We start from the raw sequence: 21,974 nt of genomic DNA on the forward strand, positions 1-21,974 counted from the left end.
TAATTTATAATATATTAAGAAGATCATTTTCAATTTCAAATTGATTTCAAAATTAATAAGTGGCATTTTTGTAGTTATAAAAAATTGAAGTTTTATTTGTACAATATAATTTTTTCTTTGTGTTCTTATTTTTTAATATTATTTCTTTCTAAAATTGTGAAATTAAAATTATTTATAAAATATATCAAATTAAATATCATGATAAGAGCATTAATTTGATATATTTTATGTAAATATTTGATTTAAAATGGAGAGTTCTATTTATTTAAAGATTGATGATTTTTAAAAATTCTCTCTCATCTCTCCTCTTTTTTTGAATAAATCTATTTTTTCTATTTTATTCTTTTTACTTATTATTTATGCCTTTTCACAATATCAATTTTTATTATTGTGAATTTTTCTTTATTATTTTATTTTTTTAATATTCAACTCAAATATATTAAGTGAAAAATAATTTTTTTTCTTATATTTATAAATATAATAATTGAGTTGGTATCAATTTTTATATATAAAAATATAAAAATATTTTCCGTGCATTGCACGGGGTGAAAATGCTAGTATATATATATATATAACAAAGAATTTGGATCGAATTTCTACTAAAATATTCTTCATCAGTCTCACTTGATAATCTTTTATTTCTTTTTAGAATGTTTCAAGATATAAAGGGAACAATAAATAAAAGTAAAATAAAATAATTATATAATTTTCAAAAAATATTAACTCAAAACCATGAATTCACTCAATAAAGTGATGAATCAACCGTAGGTCTAAATAATCTAATGATTGAAAATAGTTCCTATTTTATATTCTAAAAGGTGTTTTTAGTTTAGTCCACTCATATATATATATATATAGAGAGAGAGAAAGAGTTAAGCTGCATATCTTATATGAGCTCCTTATGTGAGCACCGCTCACGTTTAGCATTCGCTAGCATTATTTTTGTTTGTTTTAGACACTTACTTTTATTCTAATACTTCATAAATTGTAATTGAGCTCATTTATTTGATAAATTACATAAAAATCAAAGTTCGATATTTGTTCATATTCCCTTTATTTTCAAATAATTAATAAAATTAATAAATTGGACTTTAATTTTTAGATAATTTATAAAATTAATGACCTTTAAATTCAGTTTTCTCTCGTTTTTTTTTTTTTTTTTTCGTTTCTTATTTTTCTTCTTTGAGCTATTCAGAATTCCTTGTTTCTTTGACTCCTTGATACAACCAACATAGCGAGCATGCTACAAACAACTTTCTTGGAACTCCATAATCAAATGTTATTTTAATGTTTGAGTTTAAATCTGTCTTAGTAGTTAGTATGGTTCATTCGTTTACACATAAATTACACACCATCACGTATACTTGAAGTGTGAATGTCGACTCAAACAAGAGAAATCTCAAAGCAAGTTATATACTGAAATCTTTTTTTTAAAGTGAAGATACAAGTTGCACGAGCATAATCTGATTCAGAAAAAGGACTAGACAAAGAAAACAAACATATGTATCTACTTCAAATACTACTCAGCGTAGATACTCTTCAATGATTGTCGGATATAGGCACTTTTTCATACATCTCCAAAGCCCTCAATCTCTTAGGAAGAATGCAGCGGCCACCATGCCGCTGCTGCACAAACACAATCACAGCCAACACGATAACCCCACAAGGGATTATGATGTCCCAAGCAGTGGAGTACATATCTGCAGCTGGATTGGCGTAGTAGTATGTTGCATTCAGATCATACTTGGGGTAGTTGTGAGCCCTGTACTGGTTATAAGCATGGGGCACTAGTCGAACCGCGCTTGTCCCAACATAGAATGGATGAGACAAGGCCTTCTCTGCTGAGCCCCTCAACACATTGAGCATGATTTGAGGAACAAGGAAGCCATCAAGAATCAGACCAGCATAAGACCTTAAATCCCCCCAAACAGAATATCTCCGACCAATATATGTCTTCCTTATCCAATTCAGCAGTAAAGCTAGCAATGCACCTAAAATGTACAACGTCAAGGAAACAAAACCAGCCTTCTTCTCTCCGCTCCACGAGCTTTCCTCACTCTGTTTTGCAGTCCAAACTAATTGGAAAAGGCGAAGTTGCAGCAGCAGTGCTACCATTGTTATCACCCTAACTGCAACTTCATTAGCTTCAAGCCTTCCGCCACTACCAAGTTCCAGCGTTCTCTTATCCCGGTCTCCCAAAAACACGGCCTCAAAGTTCAAGACGAGCGGAATCATGTGCCCTACAGAGAGTACTACAAGCATGACGAGTGAGACAGAAGAGGGTACCTCAGGGTTCCTCTTGACATGGAAGATTTGCAGAGCCACGAAGATGCAGGAGAGCGTGTTGGATATCAACACCATCGCGATCTCCAAGTCCATCCTCCATATGGATCGCTCAGCTTCTCCACGATAGTAAGCATAGGAGTCGAGTATGAGATCATCAAAGTGAAGTGGATCCTCTTTTCGTCGCGTGCTTCTAAGGACACCCTTTGTAAGACTTCCTCTCTCCCTATTCAACGGAGGCAACTCGAATTCAACCACAACGTTGCAGTCTTTGAAAGTGCTAGATGTCAAGTTGTGAAGCTTTCTGCACCCCACCATGCAGAGGTGTCCATTTGTAGCATCATACACTCCTTCCGCTGTGATCTCCACTCTACTGTAAGGATCCACAGGCCAATCGAGACTCGGTGATGTGATATTATTATTACTTGAGGTGGCAATATAGTAAGGGTTGATCCTTATGTTGTAGCTAATCTTTGTAGGCGAAAAGGTGGTGGAGTCTCGTTTCCGAACCGCCGTGGATTCTGCATAAGACACCGCTTCAATGGGTTGTACTTCAACAAGATTGCCCCATCCATCGCCGCCTTGGTATGAATCATTTCCAACCCAAAGGGGTGTAGCAGATGCCCATGCCAATTCTTGGCCTTTGCCGTTTTTGATGTTCATATCAAATCTCATATCTGGGGACTGCCCATCAGGATACAAATCCCCCTTCTTGGCTGCCTTTTTGGTGCAAGACTTTGTCGCTCTATCCACCTCTGTGTATTCATATCTCGGCTCCGGTAAAGACTCCACATGATTTTGATGGCTAGTGGTGAGATTAATCTGTGTGAAGTAGCCTTTGGAGCTCCATATCTGTCCAGCAATTTTGGCATAATTTCTCATAGTGAGGACAGAAGGAAGCCTCAGAATCAACCTGGTTGTGCAATTCCCCACAATATTTCCCAATTCATGAGAAGGATTCAAGATTCCACACGCCACGCCGATCACTCTATTGCTGTCATCCTCCCACGACGCCTCCCCGATCACCGTCGACCCCACATCAAAACTATCATAATCATAACCATAACTCGAATAATTTAAAAAGTTTGCGATGAATCTCGCCTTTTTTGATCCCTCGAGACACTGAATTGAAATCAGAGAGACAAAGCCAGGCAAAAATCCATCACCATCACTAAGTGGCGAACAACGCCGCCTCGTGCAGTCGGGCACATACTCCAATTCCAGAGATCTCGGCCCCCGCCTCATCACCGAGCAGAACTCGGCCGCGTCCAGACTCAGTGACTCGCCTTTCCGACTCGGAAACGCTCCCCAGACCTCTTCCTTGAGCAGCGAGTAATTGTAATTGGAAACTTCTGGAAAACTGAAGATCAGAATGGGGGCGAAGTAGCGCGGATCATTTGCAGAAGCTGTGCTCTCCAAACTCCCGCTTACAACGCTGGTATACACAGTCGGATTCTCGCCGTCGTCGAACTTGAGCTTGAGAACAGCGTCACGATCGACGCCTTTCCACAGAGAAGATCCGATCATACAGAGCTTCCTCGATTTTTTCGACCAGAATCCGGACATCGAAAACTTGATGGATCCGTTTGATCGATTCCTCCGGCGGTTATACCCGCTGTAGCTGTAATTGGAATGAACGTCGTCGTCGGAGTAGGAAGATCGGATGTAGAGGAAGCCATCGACCTTGTAGACGCCGGTGGCGGTAGTCTGATAGCAATTCGGTTGGAGTCGGAGCCTCAGATTCTTCTGCACGTAGTAGTAGGTCCGGTTTGGTTCCACGCGTAGAAGGCTGCCGCCGCCGGTGAAGTAGGGTGTGGAGAGGAAAGGTAGAGAGTCGTCCAAGCTACGACTACGTGAGGTGGTATCATAAGGAGGAAGTACAGAAGCACAGTGTTTGGAATAAAAGTCATCGTTTCCGGATTTAGAAAAGGCATGATTTGTGCAAATAGAAGCCAAGAGAAAGAAGAAAGATAAGTAGCGAAACCATGAACACGACATGGTGACGAAAAGTTTCTGTAAATCGAGCTGAAGAAGAAGATGAGGATGTTGTTTAATTATAATGGATATGGAATTATGAGTGTAAATAAAAGTAAGGAAGGAAATGAACAAGTCTAGCACTACCAGTTTCTTCATGCATTTTTCCACGCCTCTCTTTCTTTGAAATCACTCGGAAAAAAAAAATATCGTCAATTAGGAGAAAATAACTTCAAAAAATCATTTCAGAAAATAAATATTCCAATTGTTTTCTGAAATTAGTTTAATTCTTATTTTATTTTTCAATAGACAAACATAGAATTATGATTCAGGTTGACAGCTAATTATGTTTTTGTAAAGGATTATCCACGAAATTAATTTCCCCCTATTTCTCACTCAATGATAAAAAAAATTGATCCAAATATCATAAAGCTTTTCAATTTCTTAACACAATAAAAAATTTAAATTAACATTTTAACCATAACTAATTAAGTACAAACTCTTTGAGAAATATGTCATGATAAATTTTATGGATCCAGATATTATATTAAAGATTTTCAATTTATTGATACAATAAAAAAAAATTAATGAACCAATATTGGAAAATAACCAATATTGCAACACAAATTAATTGAACTATACGAGGGAAATGATTTTTGTGGGGAAAAAAATTGTGAGAAAAATTAGTAGAGTATTAAGTTCGTGAGAAAAATCAGAGAGTATTAAGTTTGTGGAAAAAAATTAGAAAAGGCTGAAAGTTCGTGTATTTACTTGTAAATAACTTAAATTAAAAATTGACACGTGTACGCCACGTAGACAGTAATATGCCACGTAAAAGCCAAGTTAGTTACAATTTGATCGGAATTGCTCGCCGTGGGAAAAATTAGATAAATACAATGTTTGTGTAATTATATTCAAAAAATAAAGTTGATGGGAAAAACTAGAAAATGTTGAAAGTTTATGTATATATTTACACATAAATAATCCTTAATTATTGAATTTGATTTGAATTGCTTATATATTATGCTGACACATAGTGTTGATCGGATTGAAATTCAGTGTATCATATTTGATGTCCCCATTTGTATTTCATTTTCAATTTTATATATTATATATATATATATATATATATTAATTTCAACTATATATATTTTAGTTTAATTTTGTGATTATTTACTAAGGTTTATTCAAATTAATTAGGGTATAAAATCATTTTTTATCATTTAATTTCACTTTCATTAATTATTAATAGATTGATAAATTAAAAGTTATGATAATATAAATTTTTACAATTTTAATTTTTTTTCTTTTTAAATAAATTTTAAGACACTATCTCATCCGGAACCCGGATTTGACCATATGTCGTGTAGTTGGAAGTAGATAAGCTTGTTGCGGTTTGGAAGTAAGTGAAGTGGGGACTGAGGATAAATTTCCCAAGTGGACTTAAAGACCTTTATTGGTCAGCGTTTACTTAGAAATTATAATATTGGAATTAATTTGTCTTTCTAGAGGACTTGTGACTCCTTCAAGTAAACTAGCATTTGTCCACCGTGCCATTCACGGCCATTATATTATAGTATTAAAAAATAACACAAAAAATTAAAATGTACAAATACATAAATGTAAAATTATGAATGGTAAAAAATAATGTAATTTTAAAAATTTATATTAAAACGTCTAAATCCACGTAGTGGTATTAAGAAAGCATAATTTTATAACATTCATTATTATTTTCATTATTTAATTAAATAGAGGCTAAAGAAAAATGAATTATGTATCAAATTATACTCCTACAAAATAAAATCATAGAAGTAGGTAGTCCTGTTCAAAAGATAAAATAAATAGGAATGTACGTAGCCCGCACTCATCATATCTAACCATTCCTTGTAGTTGTAGTAAATTAGTCAATTTATCTCCCCTATTTAAATTGATTGCAGAATTAAACTGTAATAATATTAAAAAAAAGTAGTCAAGTTAAAATATGAAATAAGTAACTTATTTAAATCTTTTAATCATAATGCAAAGTTGAAAACTAATATTTAAGTATTCATTTTAATTAAGTAAGAAAATATCAGCTATATGATGTAACTTGATTATCTCTACTTTATTTTAATATCATGTTGGGACATTTAAGAATATTACTCCATCGTGTGAAAAAATATATTTTAAGTGTATTATTTGAATTTTTAATGTATAAACCTTGTTTATTATTTACAATTGTCATTACCTAATATATATATATGTATATATAGTTAAATTATGTTTGGCTATTTTTTTTTCACAATTGTGAAAATAAATAAATAATATATTTATAATTTAGACGTTAATATTTGTGGGCTTATATAACTTATTTTCAACTTTGTGAATTATTATATATATTCCTTACCTAAAAACAAATGAATTTAAATTTTTAACATTGTTAATTTGAGAGGATTGAGTGGCATTTTTTTGTCTTTCAAAATATAGCATAACGTTGAGCAAAATAATGGTTCATAAGAGAAAAAAATAGCAAAACATAAAACAATACTACTATATTTTCACTTTTTATAAATGGAACACAAAGCTTATGATGAATATAAATTTAATATTATATATTCACAATTTTTAAAATTTGTTGTGAGATGATAAAAAAAGTAGCGGGACACATGATTTATCACCAAACGGCAGTTTTTTTTTATGTTCACATTACTGCTGAAATTCTTGCTCTTAAATAAACTTTTAATTACAAAATCGCCATTGAAATTGTTTCAAATTAGAAACTCCATTTTTAATATAGTATAGATGTTCCCAGTATTTGATGATGTACCTGTCGTTTTTTCTAAGGCTGCGTTCACTTTGATGGATAAATTTATTTATAAAAAATGAAGGATAATAAAAATTTATGTCTTAACATATCTTCTTTTATTTCTAACATTTGACACATAAAAAAATGTTCACCATTTTTTCTTCATTATTTTCACTTCAAGGATGGATAATATTATCTACTCAAAAAATGAGAGGATAATATTATCCATCCTTGAAGTGAAAATAAGGAAGGAAAAATGGTAAACATCTCTTTTGAGTCAATATTGGAAAAGAAATGAGATATTTTAAAGCATAAATTTTTGTTATCCATTCTTTTCCATGGATAAATTTATCCATCAAAGTAAATGCAGCCTAAGTGTTAATAGGGTAAAATACCTACGTCCACAACGTATATAGGAAATACTCATATCCATTTTCATAATAAATTTACTCAAATTTTGGTGAAATACTATTCTTAAAATTGCTATTTTCACTCTCAAATATCTTGGACAAGTAATTTTAAGAAATTTCTCTTTTCTTCATTTAATACATCAATCTGTGCTTTGAAATTAGTATCAAAGCAAATTTTTATTGAGAAATTATATTATATTTATTTGATTGAGTAATTAATCCTATGAGGAAGGAGACTCCAAGAAAAATTATGAATCTAAACAATTGTCTCAGATGTAATGCATGCAGGGTTATTTTCCAAAATTTGGAGGAAAAAAGAGATAGATTACGAGACAATCTCCAATGGTACGAATGATGCCTTGAGGGACATGTTCGTCAAGGAAAAAACGAGGAGAATATTCGTGAAATCATCACTGAGTATTGAGTTCTATCAAAAACACATCCTAGAGATCCAATCGGCAATAAGACGAATTCAAGCCAACATCCATCCACCGCATAACTGATAGAGCATAAGAACAAAGCAGAAACTGTCTTCCCCGCGCATTCCAAATAATCAAGCCAAACTCTTTTGTCAACATAGAGTTACATTAGATTTAAAGAATAGTAGAATACTATGGCAATAAGTTATATGACCTACCCCAGGAGATGAGCAAGATATTAGGAAAGCAAGAGGAAATCTTAATCCTCTTGCGAGATGTCAAGAAAAAAGAGAAAGAGATAGATATGCAACAACCATGTTATGGTAAAATTCAGAAAAATACATAGTCCAAAGACCCTACATATCCCCTACCGATTGATGCAACAAATAAGATTGCAACAGAATGAGGCAATTTGATTCTTGAAGGGAAAAGATCCTGAATAACCTGGATAGAACGAGATTGGAGGATCTACAAAAGTTAGCCAAATCCTTTGCTAACTTAAACATGATAGATCTGAAGATGAATCAAGGAGGTTTCAAGTCCAAAGTCGAAATCCCACCACAAGGAAATCCATCGGTTATGCCAAATAGACCAGGCGTATATGGTCCATTAGAGCACGAAGAAGCAATAACCAATAAGTGGCTTCAAAAGAAGAACAAGGCCGAAACCTAAGATGCAGGATACACCTGTTGGAAAGGTCACACTAGAGCCAATCCATCCATATGAATAGATGTAGGATACACCTGTTGGGAAGGTGACACTAGAGCCAATACACTTGTTGGGAAGTTCTCAATCTTGACAAAAGCAAGCTTCAAAGATTGGGAATTGCTCATTGATAAATTGGCATCTGCAATGAAGATTGCGATTGCAACTATAGACTATGATAAAAATGAATTTATCAAAGTCTTTGATGCAAGTTTTGCTGGAATGGCAAAACAGTTCTGGAGCAACACCGTTGTCCAAAAGAAGAACAAGTTGTTTGTCAAAGACTCTTCTCTAGAGATTTAGAAGGAGCAACAAAAATTATAAAGATACAATTTTTTGGATACGGATATTATGAAGGTTCGGGAGAGGAAAATCGGATGAAATACTTCAAGCACTTGATAGCTTGAAACTGGTTGTATTGGATCCAAAAGCTCTTAGTGAATTCCTACGCCTATATGCTCGATATGCACATACGTTGGGACAAACGCGGTTCGACTAGTGCTTCATGCTTATTGATTTATGCTTAATTGTTCTAATTTGGGGGGTTTGCATGTGCATGTTTTAAGTTAAATATTATGAAAATTGGTGCGTTTTATGGTTTATTTTATGCTTTGCAGGAGATTTAGGTTTTATTGATGGAAGAGTGTAATTTTGGAGATTTTGGATGAGAAATGTGTATTCTGGCGCACTCTGGTGTTCAGAGCTGAAAAGCCCGTGCCAGAGCTGAAAAGCCCATGTTCAGAGCTAAAAGCCCGCGCGCAGAGCAGAGCGTAAATGCAGAGCAGAGCTAACTTGCAGAGCATAGCTGACTTGCAGAGTCAGAGCTTACATCTCCAGAGCTGAACTTCCCTATCAGAGCTGAAATCTCCAGAGCAGAGCTAAACTCGACAGAGCAGAGCTAAAACATCAGAGCTGACTACGCGCCAGAGTAAATTCGGCAGAGCAGAGCGAAGATCGACAGAGCCAACATATTTTGCCAGAGTCAACTTATGCAGAGCTGATTCGCTAGCTCTGCACTACTCGACAGATCTGAACTTTCCAGAGCTGACTCGCTAGCTCTGCACTCTACTTTCCAGAGCCGAACTTCCAGAGTAGCCAATTCTCGCCAGAGTGAAGATGACTTGCAGAGCACGATCCAGATGGACTTTCCTTCCCTTGCACGATTCTATTTCCTTAAGAGTCCAATTTTGCATGGCAAGTTTGATGGTGATCAAGATTGGATTGAAGTCTATAAATAGGGCTTTGTTATTCAATGTAAATTAATCCTTTTGCCCTAATCTTCGTTCCACCTTGAGAGCAGTGTTCCGCAAGGCAACCAAGACTTAGGCGTTTTACAAGCTTTCTTAGTTTCTTCAAGTTTTCGAATTCATTGTTTTAGTTAGATTTCAATTTAGTTTGTTTTTAGTTTATTCTTGGATTGTGATCGAGTGACAGCGATTGCACGTTCAAGAAGTTTATGGTATTTCGTATTTAATTCAATTTACTTTGTTTCATCATGTTTACGCTTTGTTTTTACGTTTATGCTTTCCTTTCAATTATGCAATTTAAATTCTGCACTTTCGTTTAATGCCTAGTTTAGAAGTTTTAATTCAAGTCTTTAAATTTCATAGTTTAATCGTCTTTAAATTCTTAAGTTTAGATTTACTTTAAGTTGTTTAATTCTTACCTAGGGTTTTCATAGTTTCTTGCCTAGATTAAGTTTAAGTTTAAATTTACGTTCAAGTTTATTTTACAAGTTTTTAAATCAAACCTTTACTGCTTTCCTTACTATTTTCTTACGATATAATTAAAAGCCTTCTAAGATCTTCCTTGAGAGACGACTTGGGTTAGCTTACACGTTACAATAGATCTCGTCCTATTGCGAGTCGATCTAGCGTAGTGTTTAGGTTGAGTCAATTTTTGGCGCCGTTGCCGGGGAAGGTTTTAGGCGTTTTAGTTGTGTCGCTTTTTTTTTTTGCTTTTACTTACTTTATTTAAATTTCAGTTTTTTCTCATTTTTGTTACTTTTCCTCCCACCGGTGCGTTTGATCCGTTCGTTTAGTGTTGTGCATGCAGGGATGCCATAGTCTTAAAGGCAAACTTGTGTCTCCGTTGCACAGTACGAGCGAAGGGATTTTCAGGAAGAACAGTTGCAAGGGAGTGTTCGCTGAGGACAGAGCAGACGATTCTGAGTCTAGCTCTGAAGGAGAAGCACGTGACAAAGCTGACTGTTTCTACTCTGACCTACCAGAGCAGAGCGTAGAAGAGGAGGAATACAAGCTTCCAGAACCACCCGCGAGCTCTGACTCTAACTCGTCATAGCAGCCTACGGAAGAAGAACAGCCTACAGAGCACACCATTGATACGAAGGAGGAAGCTAGCTCTGACTCTGACCGATCAGAGCAGAATAAAAACAAAGAAGAGATGGCGCAAAACATGGAGTACATGGGAGATTTCACCAGGCCCGTCATCGGAGACACCAACACGTCGGCTATTGTGCTCCCCACCGCAGTCAGAAATTACAATCTAAAGCTGAATGACTCAAGTTTGCTACCGTTGTTCCATGGGATGCCGAGTGAGGACGCCCTGCAATTCATCTGCGATTTTTGCACGCAAGTGCAAACCATCCCATTGTTGAATCTCACGGAGGACCAATTAAAGCTCAAGTGCTTCCCTTATGCACTTAAAGATCGAGCAAGGACATGGATGCTCACTCTGCCGCCCAACTCCATCACTACTTGGGGAAAAGCTTGTGAGAAATTCATGTTAAAGTATTATCCCAGCCACAAAACACAAGAGCTCAGAACGAAAATCATGGAATTCACCCAAGGATCGGACGAGCCCTTACATGAAGCTTGGGAAAGATATCAAGAACTCATTCACCAATGCCCTCAACATCAATTTACCAATGTAACGTTGATACAATTCTTCTATGATGGGTTAGTACAAACTGCCCAATTTATGGTGGACGCTGGCAGGAAGGAACATTGCTAGGAAGACGGCAACAGAGTTAAAGGAGATATTCAAGACCTTAGCCGAGAGCTCCCAGCAGAAATCAGTCTGTGGAAGGAGAGTTGAGGCCAGCGCTGTGGCGAATTAGTTTGAGCTGCAGAAGCAAGTAGCCGATATCATGAGAGATATGCAGCAGATGAAGATGGGGAGAATGGATACACCTCGGCCCCAAGAGCCTTATGTTGAGAGTTGTGGGATTTGCTGTGAGTTCGGACATGGAGTAAATGAATGCCACCGGATGGGTGAGTTCACACCCGAGGGACAAGCCGAAGCCTATGTGGCACAGGGATACCAGGGAAGACTGCCTTACAAGCAATGCGCTCTCTACAATCAAGGGCAGCAGAGCTTGGGTTGGAGGAATTCAGCTCCTGGCCAAGGGGCAGGATTAAATCATAATAACCAATTCCGCCAACCCACGCAGCAGATGGGCTATCAAGGTAAACAACCGTTTTATTCACCACAGCCGCATTATCATCCTCAGCAGTACCGGCAGCAATACCAGCAGCAGTACTCCATGCCGCAAGGGAACTCTCAGCCACAACACTTCCAGAATGCGCAGCAGATGCCACCGCAGAAAACGTCGCTGGAGGAGACTTTGCAAGCTTTCATGGAGATCAGCAAGCAAAATATGGAGTCTCAAGCATCCACCATAAAAAGACTCGAGACCACCGTGGGGCAACTGTCGGGCACTCTGAACACATTGCAGCAGCAACCCGGAAAATTTTATGGCCAGCCCTTGCAGACTCACCAGGTTCAAGCTGTCACTGTTCTTCGCAGTGGTAAGATGGTAGATAATAAAGTGGATGTATCAGAGCAGACTCGCATATCAGAGCAGACTCGCATACCAGAGCAGACTAGAATGCCAGAGCTGATCAATCCAGCTCTGCCAAATCCAACTCTGCAGACTTCAGCTCTGCCAAATCCAGCTTTGCAGACTTCAGCTCTGCAAAATCCAGCTCTGCCAAATCCAGCTCTGCAGACTTCAGCTCTGCAAAATTCAGCTTTGCAGAATCCAGATCTGACAAGCTCAGCCCTGCCGAGTTCAGCTCTTCCGAGCTCAGCTCTGACGAGCCCTTGCGAAGAAGAGAAGGCAGAGCAGCAGAGCCAGCCAAAAGATGGAGAGATGGAGAAATGAAGGGAGGTTAAACTTCACAAATCTTTGACACCTTATCGACCACCAATCCCTTTTCCGAGCAGATTGAGGAATGAGAAGCAGGACCGGCAGTTCAAGGATTTTTACAATATGTTGGCCAAGGTGAACGTGAATTTGCCTCTTCTTGACGTGATCAGAAATATCCCTGCTTATGTGAAGTTCTTCAAGGAGTTGGCATCCAACAAAAGAATGAGAAAGTGCTGGTCTCGGAAGTAGCAAACTCGATCATGCAGCAGTCCTTACCACCGAAGCAGCGAGATCCAGGTAGTTTTGTTATTAATATTGCTTAGGGGAACGGTAAGGAAGCCACGGGTATGTTAGATCTAGGTGCGGGAATTAACTTGATGCCTTACTCTATTTTTCAACAATTAGAGTTAGGTAATTTAAAATCTACTCGCATGTGTCTACAACTTGCTGATAGGTCCATTAGGTATCCTCATGGGATAGTAGAGGATATTCTGGTCAGAGTCGGGGGATTGATTGTCCCCGTTGATTTTGTAGTGTTAGAGATTGGGGATGTTCACAAGAACGGTAGAGATCACACTCTTTTGTTAGGAAGACCCTTTATGGCAACCACTAACACGTTGATTGATGTTAAAAATGGAACTATTAAAATGACAGTGTTAGGGGAGTCGGTGTCTTTCTCGGTGCATGAAAATCGTGCAATGCCTTCTGTAAATTTTATTAATGAATGCTCATATATAGATTCTATTAATGGCTTGGTTGAGAAGGTATTTGTGCAGGAGCAGGAGTGTGTGGAAGTCTGTGCAGGATCGGCAGATATAGAGGAGCTAGCTCGGGAAGCTGACGAGTTCAGCTCTGCAGAATCCAGCTCTGAACTCGCCAGCTCTGAACTGTCCAGATCTGAAAAGGCGTGCAATACAGAGCTGCAGTTGGATGAACAGGTGGGATCCAGGAAGCCAACGTTGGAACTGAAGGAACTCCCTGCCAATCTCAAGTACGTGTTCTTAGAAGAAGGAGATGAGAAGCCAGTGATCGTATCTTCTACTTTAGCTCTGGAGCATGAAGCAGCGCTGCTCGAGGTGTTGAAGAGAAACAAGGCAGCGCTGGGATGGAGTCTAGCGGATATACATGGCATTAGTCCAGCCACATGCATGCACAGAATCAACCTCGAGGAGGGAGCTGCACCCAAGCGAGATGGCCAGAGACGACTGAATCCTATTATGATGGAAGTCATGCGCAAGGAGATCCTCAAGCTGCTGGCCGAAGGGATTATCTACTCTATCGCCGACAGTGAGTGGGTGAGCCCAGTGCATGTCGTGCCCAAGAAATGAGGGATTACAGTCGTGCGCAATGATAAATTGGAGTTGGTACCAACTCGTCCTACCACGGGTTGGCGGATGTGTGTCGATTATAGGAAACTAAATGCCGTCACAAAAAAGGATCATTTTCCTCTTCCTTTTGTTGATCAAATGTTAGATCGTTTAGCGGGGCATGAATTTTATTATTTTCTTGATGGCTTGTCAGGATATTACCAAATCGCGATCGCGCCGGAAGATCAAATCAAAACTGCCTTCACCACTCCTTTTGGGACGTTTGCATGGAAGAGGATGTCGTTTGGGTTGTGCAATGCACCCGGGATGTTTCAACGATGCATGATGTCCATCTTCTCGGAAATGATTGGTAAATTCGTGGAGGTGTTTATGGATGATTTTTCGGTGTTTGGGCAGTCCTTCAATGATTGCTTAAATAAGATTGACTTAGTTTTACAAAGGTGCATTGAAAGTGGCCTAACCTTGAGTTGGGAAAAGAGTCATTTCATGGTTACACGTGGTATTGTCTTGGGTCATGTGGTGTCTAAGCATGGATTAGAGGTCGACAGAGCCAAGGTGGAGGTAATTGAAAAGTTGCCACCCCCTATTGATGTCAAAGGAATTAGGAGTTTTTTAGGTCATGCCGGTTTTTACCGGCGTTTCATAAAAGATTTTTCTAAAATTAGTCAACCCCTATGTAAACTGCTAGCTGATGCGTCTTCGACTTTTGGGCCATTTGGCCCTCTTTTTCTCTTTATTTGTGTCAGTTCAGGTCTGTCCAGGGGGAAAACAAAGTTGTGGAGAAAGGAAGATCAGTAGAGCGGAAACAGAAGAAATGCGGTCAGAATGGGCATTACCGAGCCCAGATTGCCAAATCATGTTTGCCAGCATGGAGCTTCGGCCAACAAGTACCTCTCCAATTCAACTTGGGGCATGGGAACCTGGAGCCACCACCTGGTATGAGCCACACCGATAAGAGCAGTCGGTCTGATCGTTACCAGAAGAAGCAGACAGCCAGAGCCATAAAAGGAAGGTCAATCTCGGAGATCTCATGGAACAAGCGGAAGGTTGAAGAAGAGACTAGAAGGACCGAAGGGATGGGAAAGGTTGACTAAGCTTGCAGCTGGACGCCATCTTCAATCAGGATCAATCAAAGATCGAGCTAATTAAGGAAAGAAGATCCCGGCGAAGATTTGGTACCGGCGCAGCTAGGGTTAAGCCTCTACCGTTCGGCAGTATAAAAGGCTAATGTTGTGCAGCGTGAAGAACTTCTTGGCACCCCGAACATTTTACTTTTCATCAGTTATTGCTTTTATTCGCCGCGTGTGGCATCAAAAACACTTACATTTCCGTACTTTAATTTCGTCGTGATTGTTACTTTTGGACAAAGTTCGAAGGCTTGAAGCCTAGGTATTATTTTATCTATTTTAGTATTTCATTTCGTTCAATCATGAGTTTAATTCCTTTTGCATCTATGAATTTTATTATGTGTGAGTAGTCCTTTAGGTGAGGTTATAGGGGAGGAAATAATTGTTGTTAACATGTAAACATTCGTGAGGCATTTGTTCTTTCGGTTGAGTCTCGTGGTTCCGGAAGGATCTGTTCGATATCATGGGCAGTAGAGGCCTAGCGGGAGACCCTCGTTCGGTAAAACGCTGTCCGTGTCAAGCAAAGGCCAGGGTGTACCAAGGAACGACAACCGGTATACCAAAGACCGAGTAGCTGAGCAACGTCAACAAAAGACGTTGTAGATCCGAAAGGTGGGGAAAGGATTGATGGGATACACTGTCCTTCCTCAGTCTTGGGCTTCTCTAGAGAATATCCATCAACTGTGACGAGGCATAAAGCCATGGTTATCAAACGAGGAAAGCAATCTCGGCGCCGTAGCATGTCTATGACTGGTCGGTCGACAAGGCCGGAAATAGTTGAGTCCAGGAGGCATGTGTCACTCTAGTGCGGAGTTGGGGACCTCGGGAGAGAAGGTTGGTGAGGGTCATACTTGGTGAGTAACGGGTATGACTACTATCTAAGGAGGAGTGAAGCACTGCCTTGTGACCGGGGATTGTGTGACCTTCGGACCAAGTGACCACAATGAGATCAACCATCCTAAATGTGAAGTACAATTCCTTGAAACGCCCCAATGTCTTTGGGCCACGCCCTGGAATTGCATGGATCATAGACGGATCATCAGTGTGCCTATGACCGAAACGAATGTTAACAACAGTTATGACCTAACCGAATAAACCTCACCCCTTTGTTATTATTGATCTTGTTTATTTCTTGTGCAGTGTATACAGATTGAGAATTGTGACACCTCAGTTTGTCGTAGGAGAACAAAGTGGTTCCTCACTCCCTGTGGGATTCGACCCTACGCTTACCGCTAAGACTAAGTCCTTGTCGTGAGAAGTAGGAGCGTGTATTGTCCGTACTGGGCTTACACAGGTATTTTGTCCGCACCGCACGACGGGTGCGTGCCAAAATTGGCGCCGTTGCCGGGGAGTGACGCGCAGCAATTTTGTTCTCTCCTCATTCCATCTTCCGCTACTGGTGTATGCGTGGAACTCGTAGAGCTGTAAGAGCATTGGTGTTTGACCCCGATATTGATCGAACAGAAAGACGACTACGCGCAGAAGCACGAATAGCGAGACGCGAAGCTATGGCAGAAGCCGAACAAGCAGATGTCGTACCGGAGCAGACCCTCAGACAGTTGGCATATCCAACTAACCTCAACTTGAGGCCGAACGGAATCACTTTACCCGCCAATCCGTTCGCACCTCGTCGGTATGACATGAAGCCATCATTGCTTCAGATCTTACCGAAGTTCAATGGATATCAAGGAGATGATCCTCATACTCATCTCCAAGATTTTGAGATGACAATCATGCACCAATCAAATGACGAACAGCAAGAGTATGTCAAGTTAATACTTTTCCCTTTTACCTTGGTGGACAATGCAAGAAGATGGCTGTATGACCTACCAGAGGGGAGTGTCACTACATGGGCACAACTGCAACAGGCCTTCTTGGAAGAATTCTTCCCAGCAGCACGAGTGGAGCGGATGCGATGGGATATCCGCAGCATCAGGCAAGATGGGCTAGAATCCTTCTACGAATACTGGACGAGATTCAAGAGAATGTTAAGCAATTGCCCCCATCACCAGATCTCCCCAAAAGATCAGGTGGAGAGTTTTGTAAAGGGCATGCGGAGGAATGATCGCAGTCTGGTACTAGCAGCTTGTAATGGGTCATTGATGAGCAAAACCCCGTTGGAAGTCTTCCAACTGTTGGGCACCATGGCAGAGGAATCGCGTGATGAAGGGCATGAAAGGAATCTGGAGAAGCCAAGGAAAGCTGAAGAAAAGGGGGAGATGTCTAATTTGGAGAAAACGATGGAGAAGAGCATGAATGAACTCAAAGAACTTCTGTCGGGTTTAACTATACCGAAGAAGATTCGCCAGTGTGGCCTTTGCGATGCCACTGGACACCAATCTGAAAATTGTCCAAATTTTGGTGAAGATATTGTTGATGTCAATGCCATCGGAGGACATGATGGGAATCCACGAAAGTACGATCCCTATGCAAATACTTACAATCCTGGGTGGAGGGATCACCCCAACTTTCGGTGGAAGCAAGATGGTCAGCCCCAGCAGCAGAACAATATGGGCGTACCAATGCAACGTCCTCAGTATAATCAGAACCAACATCAACAACAGTACCAGTTAGGACCACCTCAACACCACAACCAGAACCAGCAACAACCTCCTTACCAACCCCCACATCGGAGAGCACCTTGGGAGGAAGCAATTGAAAGCATGGCTAAGGAGAGCGAGAAGTTTCGCAATGAAATTCGAGCCGGCATGAACCAAACTAACCAGCAAATTAGTCATTTGACTAAAGCAGTGGCCAAACTAGAGGAGAACGCTGGTAAACTTCCAGCCATGGGAATCAACCCCAGAGAGCATGCCCAAGTGGTGATAACCGAATTTCCTGAGGGGGAAGAAAAGGAGGAAGAATTATTAGCGGAGGCTGAATTGCTTCGAGGAGGCTGGAATAAGAACGGAAAAGGTCCAACTGATGAACAAGCTGGAGGTAGCAACCCAACCGAAGCACCTTACCAAGGACGCCTGAAACAGAAAGCAAGAGAGAAAGAAGCAAGTGAAATGATGAAGATGTTTCAAAAGGTTGAGTTGAGCGTACCTTTACTCGATGCCATCAGGCAAATTCCTAAATATGCTAAATTCTTGAAAGACCTCTGTTCAAGAAAAGTCAAAATGGAGGAAGAGGTCCGCTACGTAATGGGAGAAAGTGTCTCGGCGGTGATCCAACGGAAGCTCCCCACTAAGCGAAAGGATCCAGGGATGTTCACTATTCCATGCAACATAGGAGGAACCAACATGGATAAGGCGATGATGGATCTGGGAGCCTCCATTAATGTGATGCCATTGGCTGTATACAAGAGACTGAATATTGGCGAGATGAGGAACACCCGTGTGGTCATACAGTTGGCTGACAGGTCCAACGCTTACCCTGAAGGAGTAGTGGAAGACGTGCTGATCAAGGTTGGGGATTTGATTTTCCCAGCAGACTTCTATGTTCTAGATACCGGACCTGAAACTGGAGAGAATGCCATACTATTGGGGAGGCCGTTCATGATGACCGCCGGAACCAAGATCGATATGAAAACCGGAATCTTAACATGTGAGTTTGACGGAGTTCAAGTGGAATTCAATATCTATGAGACCATGAAGAGGAAACAAGCAATGGAGACGGTGGACATGATCGATGTACTCGAACCTTTGGTGCAAGAACAAGGAATCACTTTCGGTTCCAGGGATATCCACAGAGAAGGTAATTCAGTATGGTCTAACGGATCGGGATGCCGAGCATATGGAGGACGATGAAATGAAGGAAGCTATCATGGAGCTCTACTCCCTCAAAGAAAGCACTTTGGAAGCCGAGGTGGAGGTGGACCAGAAGATCAAGGGATTAATCCAGGAAGTCTATCTAGCCGGAGGAGCAGAGACAAGCAAACCGGAGTTATTGGCTCGGTATGGGCAGAACGAGAAGCTGCTACCTTCAATCCAGAAAGCACCCGTTTTGGAGCTCAAACAATTACCTAAGCATTTACAATATGCTTATCTGGGACCAGAAGAGACGCTACCAGTCATCATCAGTTCTGATCTAACTGTCGTACAGCAAGAGCGATTGGTCAGAGTATTACGGGAGAACAGGGAAGCCATCGGCTGGACCTTAGCCGATATCAAAGGCATCAGCCCTACGGAATGCATGCACCATATATACCTCGAAGAGGGAGCCAAACCCGTTCGAGATTCTCAAAGGAAGATGAACCCGGTCATGAAGGAGGTGGTACTAAAAGAAATTCTTAAGCTATTGGAATTGGGAATCATCTATCCCATATCTGATAGTCAATGGGTGAGCCCAGTCCATGTCGTACCGAAGAAATCAGGGATACAGGTTGTGGAGAACGATCAAGGCGAGCTTGTGCCTACTCGATTACAAACTGGATGGAGAGTTTGCATTGACTACCGGAAGCTGAATGATGCTACCAGGAAGGACCACTTCCCACTACCCTTTATCGACCAGATGTTAGAGAGATTGGCCGGTAATGCCTATTACTGCTTTCTAGACGGATATTCTGGATATATGCAAATTTTTGTGGCACATGAAGACCAGGAGAAAACTACTTTCACCTGCGTATTTGGAACATTCGCATACCGGAGAATGCCGTTCGGACTCTGCAACGCACCGGGAACATTTCAACGGTGTATGATGAGCATCTTCTCCGATCTATTGGAGAATTGCATTGAAGTCTTCATGGACGACTTCACCGTATATGGTAGTTCTTTCGACACATGTTTGAAGCATCTAGAGCTTGTCTTGAAAAGATGTGTGGAGAAAAGCTTGGTCCTCAATTATGAAAAATGCCATTTCATGGTAAGAGAAGGAATAGTGCTTGGGCACGTGATATCAGAAAGAGGGATTGAAGTGGACAAGGCGAAAGTCGATTCCATCGCCAAATTGCCCTACCCGACAACAGTAAAGCACATACGGGCATTCCTGGGCCATGCAGGCTTCTACCGGCGATTTATCAAGGACTTCGCCAAGATTGCCCAGCCCATGACCAGACTTCTCCAACAAGACGTGCCGTTTGAGTTTGATGATGAGTGTAAGGAGGCCTTCACGATTCTGAGAAGCAAGCTGGTGTCGGCCCCCATTATTCAACCTCCAGTATGGGATTTACCGTTCGAGATCATGTGTGATGCCAGCAACCACGCCGTTGGAGCAGTACTGGGACAGAAGAAAGGCAAGGAGAGTTGCGTGATCTACTACGCATCCAAAACACTGAACCCAGCACAGTGCAGCTATACAACTACGGAGAAAGAACTCCTGGCGGTGGTATTTGCCATAGAGAAGTTTCGTTCCTACCTTTTAGGAACGAAAGCGGTGGTCTACACGGATCATGCCGCGTTGAAGTATTTGATGGCCAAAAAGGAATCCAAACCTCGACTCATCAGGTGGATCTTGCTATTACAAGAGTTCAATATAGAGATAAGGGACAAGAAAGGGGCTGCAAACCTCGTAGCAGATCATCTGAGCAGGTTACAATTGGAAGAGGATGACGGTATGCCCATTACCGATACCTTTCCAGACGAGAAGCTATATTCCATAAGCATCCTAGAGGAAGAAGAAGAATTGTATGCTCTGACCAAGCAGGAGCCCTGGTATGCGGATATAGCTAACTATCTGGTTACTAAGGAGTTACCCTCAGGATTGACAAGATTCGAACAACGGAAGTTACTCGCGCAAGCACGATACTACCATTGGGAGGATCCATATCTCTGGAAGACTGGAGCAGATCAAGTCATACGGAGATGCATACCTGAGGATGAGCATGCCCAAATTTTGGACATGTGTCATGGAACAGCAAATAGCGGACATTTTGGAGGAAAGCGCACAGCCCACAGAATTTTGGAGAGTGGATTCTACTGGCCCACCATATTTGCGGATGCAAGGAAATGGGTACAGAGCTGCCCGAAGTGCCAGATGACTGGAGGAATCACCGCAAGGGATGAAATGCCACAAGTTCCGATCATGCCGGTCGAAGTTTTCGACGTATGGGGGATTGACTTTATGGGTCCCTTCCCAAAGTCAAAGAACTACGAATACATTCTGGTGGCAGTGGACTACGTATCAAAGTGGGTTGAAGCCAAGGCAACCGCAAGCAATGATGCCCATACCGTGGCAGGTTTCCTGAAGGAGCAAGTGTTCGGGAGATACGGTGTACCAAAAATTCTAATCAGTGACCAAGGTTCGCACTTCTGTAATGCCATTATCAGATCACTAACCAAGAAGATGGGGGTGACACACAAGGTCACCACTGCATATCACCCCCAAGCAAATGGGCAGGCCGAGATTTCCAATAGGGAAATCAAGAGCATCCTGGAAAAGGTGGTGCATCCCAATCGTAAAGACTGGAGTGACACCCATTGGAATGTCCCCGTTCCGCCTACTTTATGGAAAAAGATGTCATTTACCCGTGGAAATCGAGCATAAGGCGTACTGGGCAATCAAGCAGATCAACCTCAGTATGACCCTAGCTGGAGAAACAAGGAAGCTGCAACGGAGTGAGTTAGAGGAACTGCGGTTGGAGGCTTACGACAATGCGGTACTCTATAAGGAACGAACCAAAAGGGTCCATGATGCCAAGATCAGGAAGAAAGAGTTCGTGGTGGGACAAAAGGTCCTACTTTTCAACTCACGCTTCAAGATGATGGCTGGGAAACTTCGATCAAAGTGGTCAGGACCATTCGTGATCAAAGAAATCTTTTCAAACGGAAGCATTGAAGTGTATGATCACAATGGAGTTGATACGTTCGTGGTAAATGGGCACCGCCTTAAGCCCTATCACGAGCTTGCTGAAATAGAGAAGGAGAAAGAGGAATGCTACCTTCTCGACCCT

The 21,974-nt window shown here is 40.8% G+C and overlaps 1 protein-coding gene across 1 annotated transcript; it reads right to left on the reverse strand.

The window, feature by feature from the left end:
• Positions 1-1,539: 1,539 nt before the first annotated feature.
• LOC131008289 (uncharacterized) lies at positions 1,540-4,281 on the reverse strand. The gene has a single exon (XM_057935176.1). The coding sequence runs from the start codon at positions 4,279-4,281 to the stop codon at positions 1,540-1,542; it is 2,742 nt and encodes a 913-aa protein (XP_057791159.1).
• Positions 4,282-21,974: the final 17,693 nt, after the last annotated feature.

The sequence above is a fragment of the Salvia miltiorrhiza genome, chromosome 2 (genome assembly GCF_028751815.1).
Source record: "Salvia miltiorrhiza cultivar Shanhuang (shh) chromosome 2, IMPLAD_Smil_shh, whole genome shotgun sequence".
In the NCBI taxonomy this organism is placed as follows: domain Eukaryota; kingdom Viridiplantae; phylum Streptophyta; class Magnoliopsida; order Lamiales; family Lamiaceae; genus Salvia; species Salvia miltiorrhiza.

Excerpts from the sequence above, each read along its gene's own strand:
- LOC131008289 (XM_057935176.1), bottom strand. The coding sequence starts at position 4,281 with ATGTCGTGTTCATGGTTTCGCTACTTATCTTTCTTCTTTCTCTTGGCT.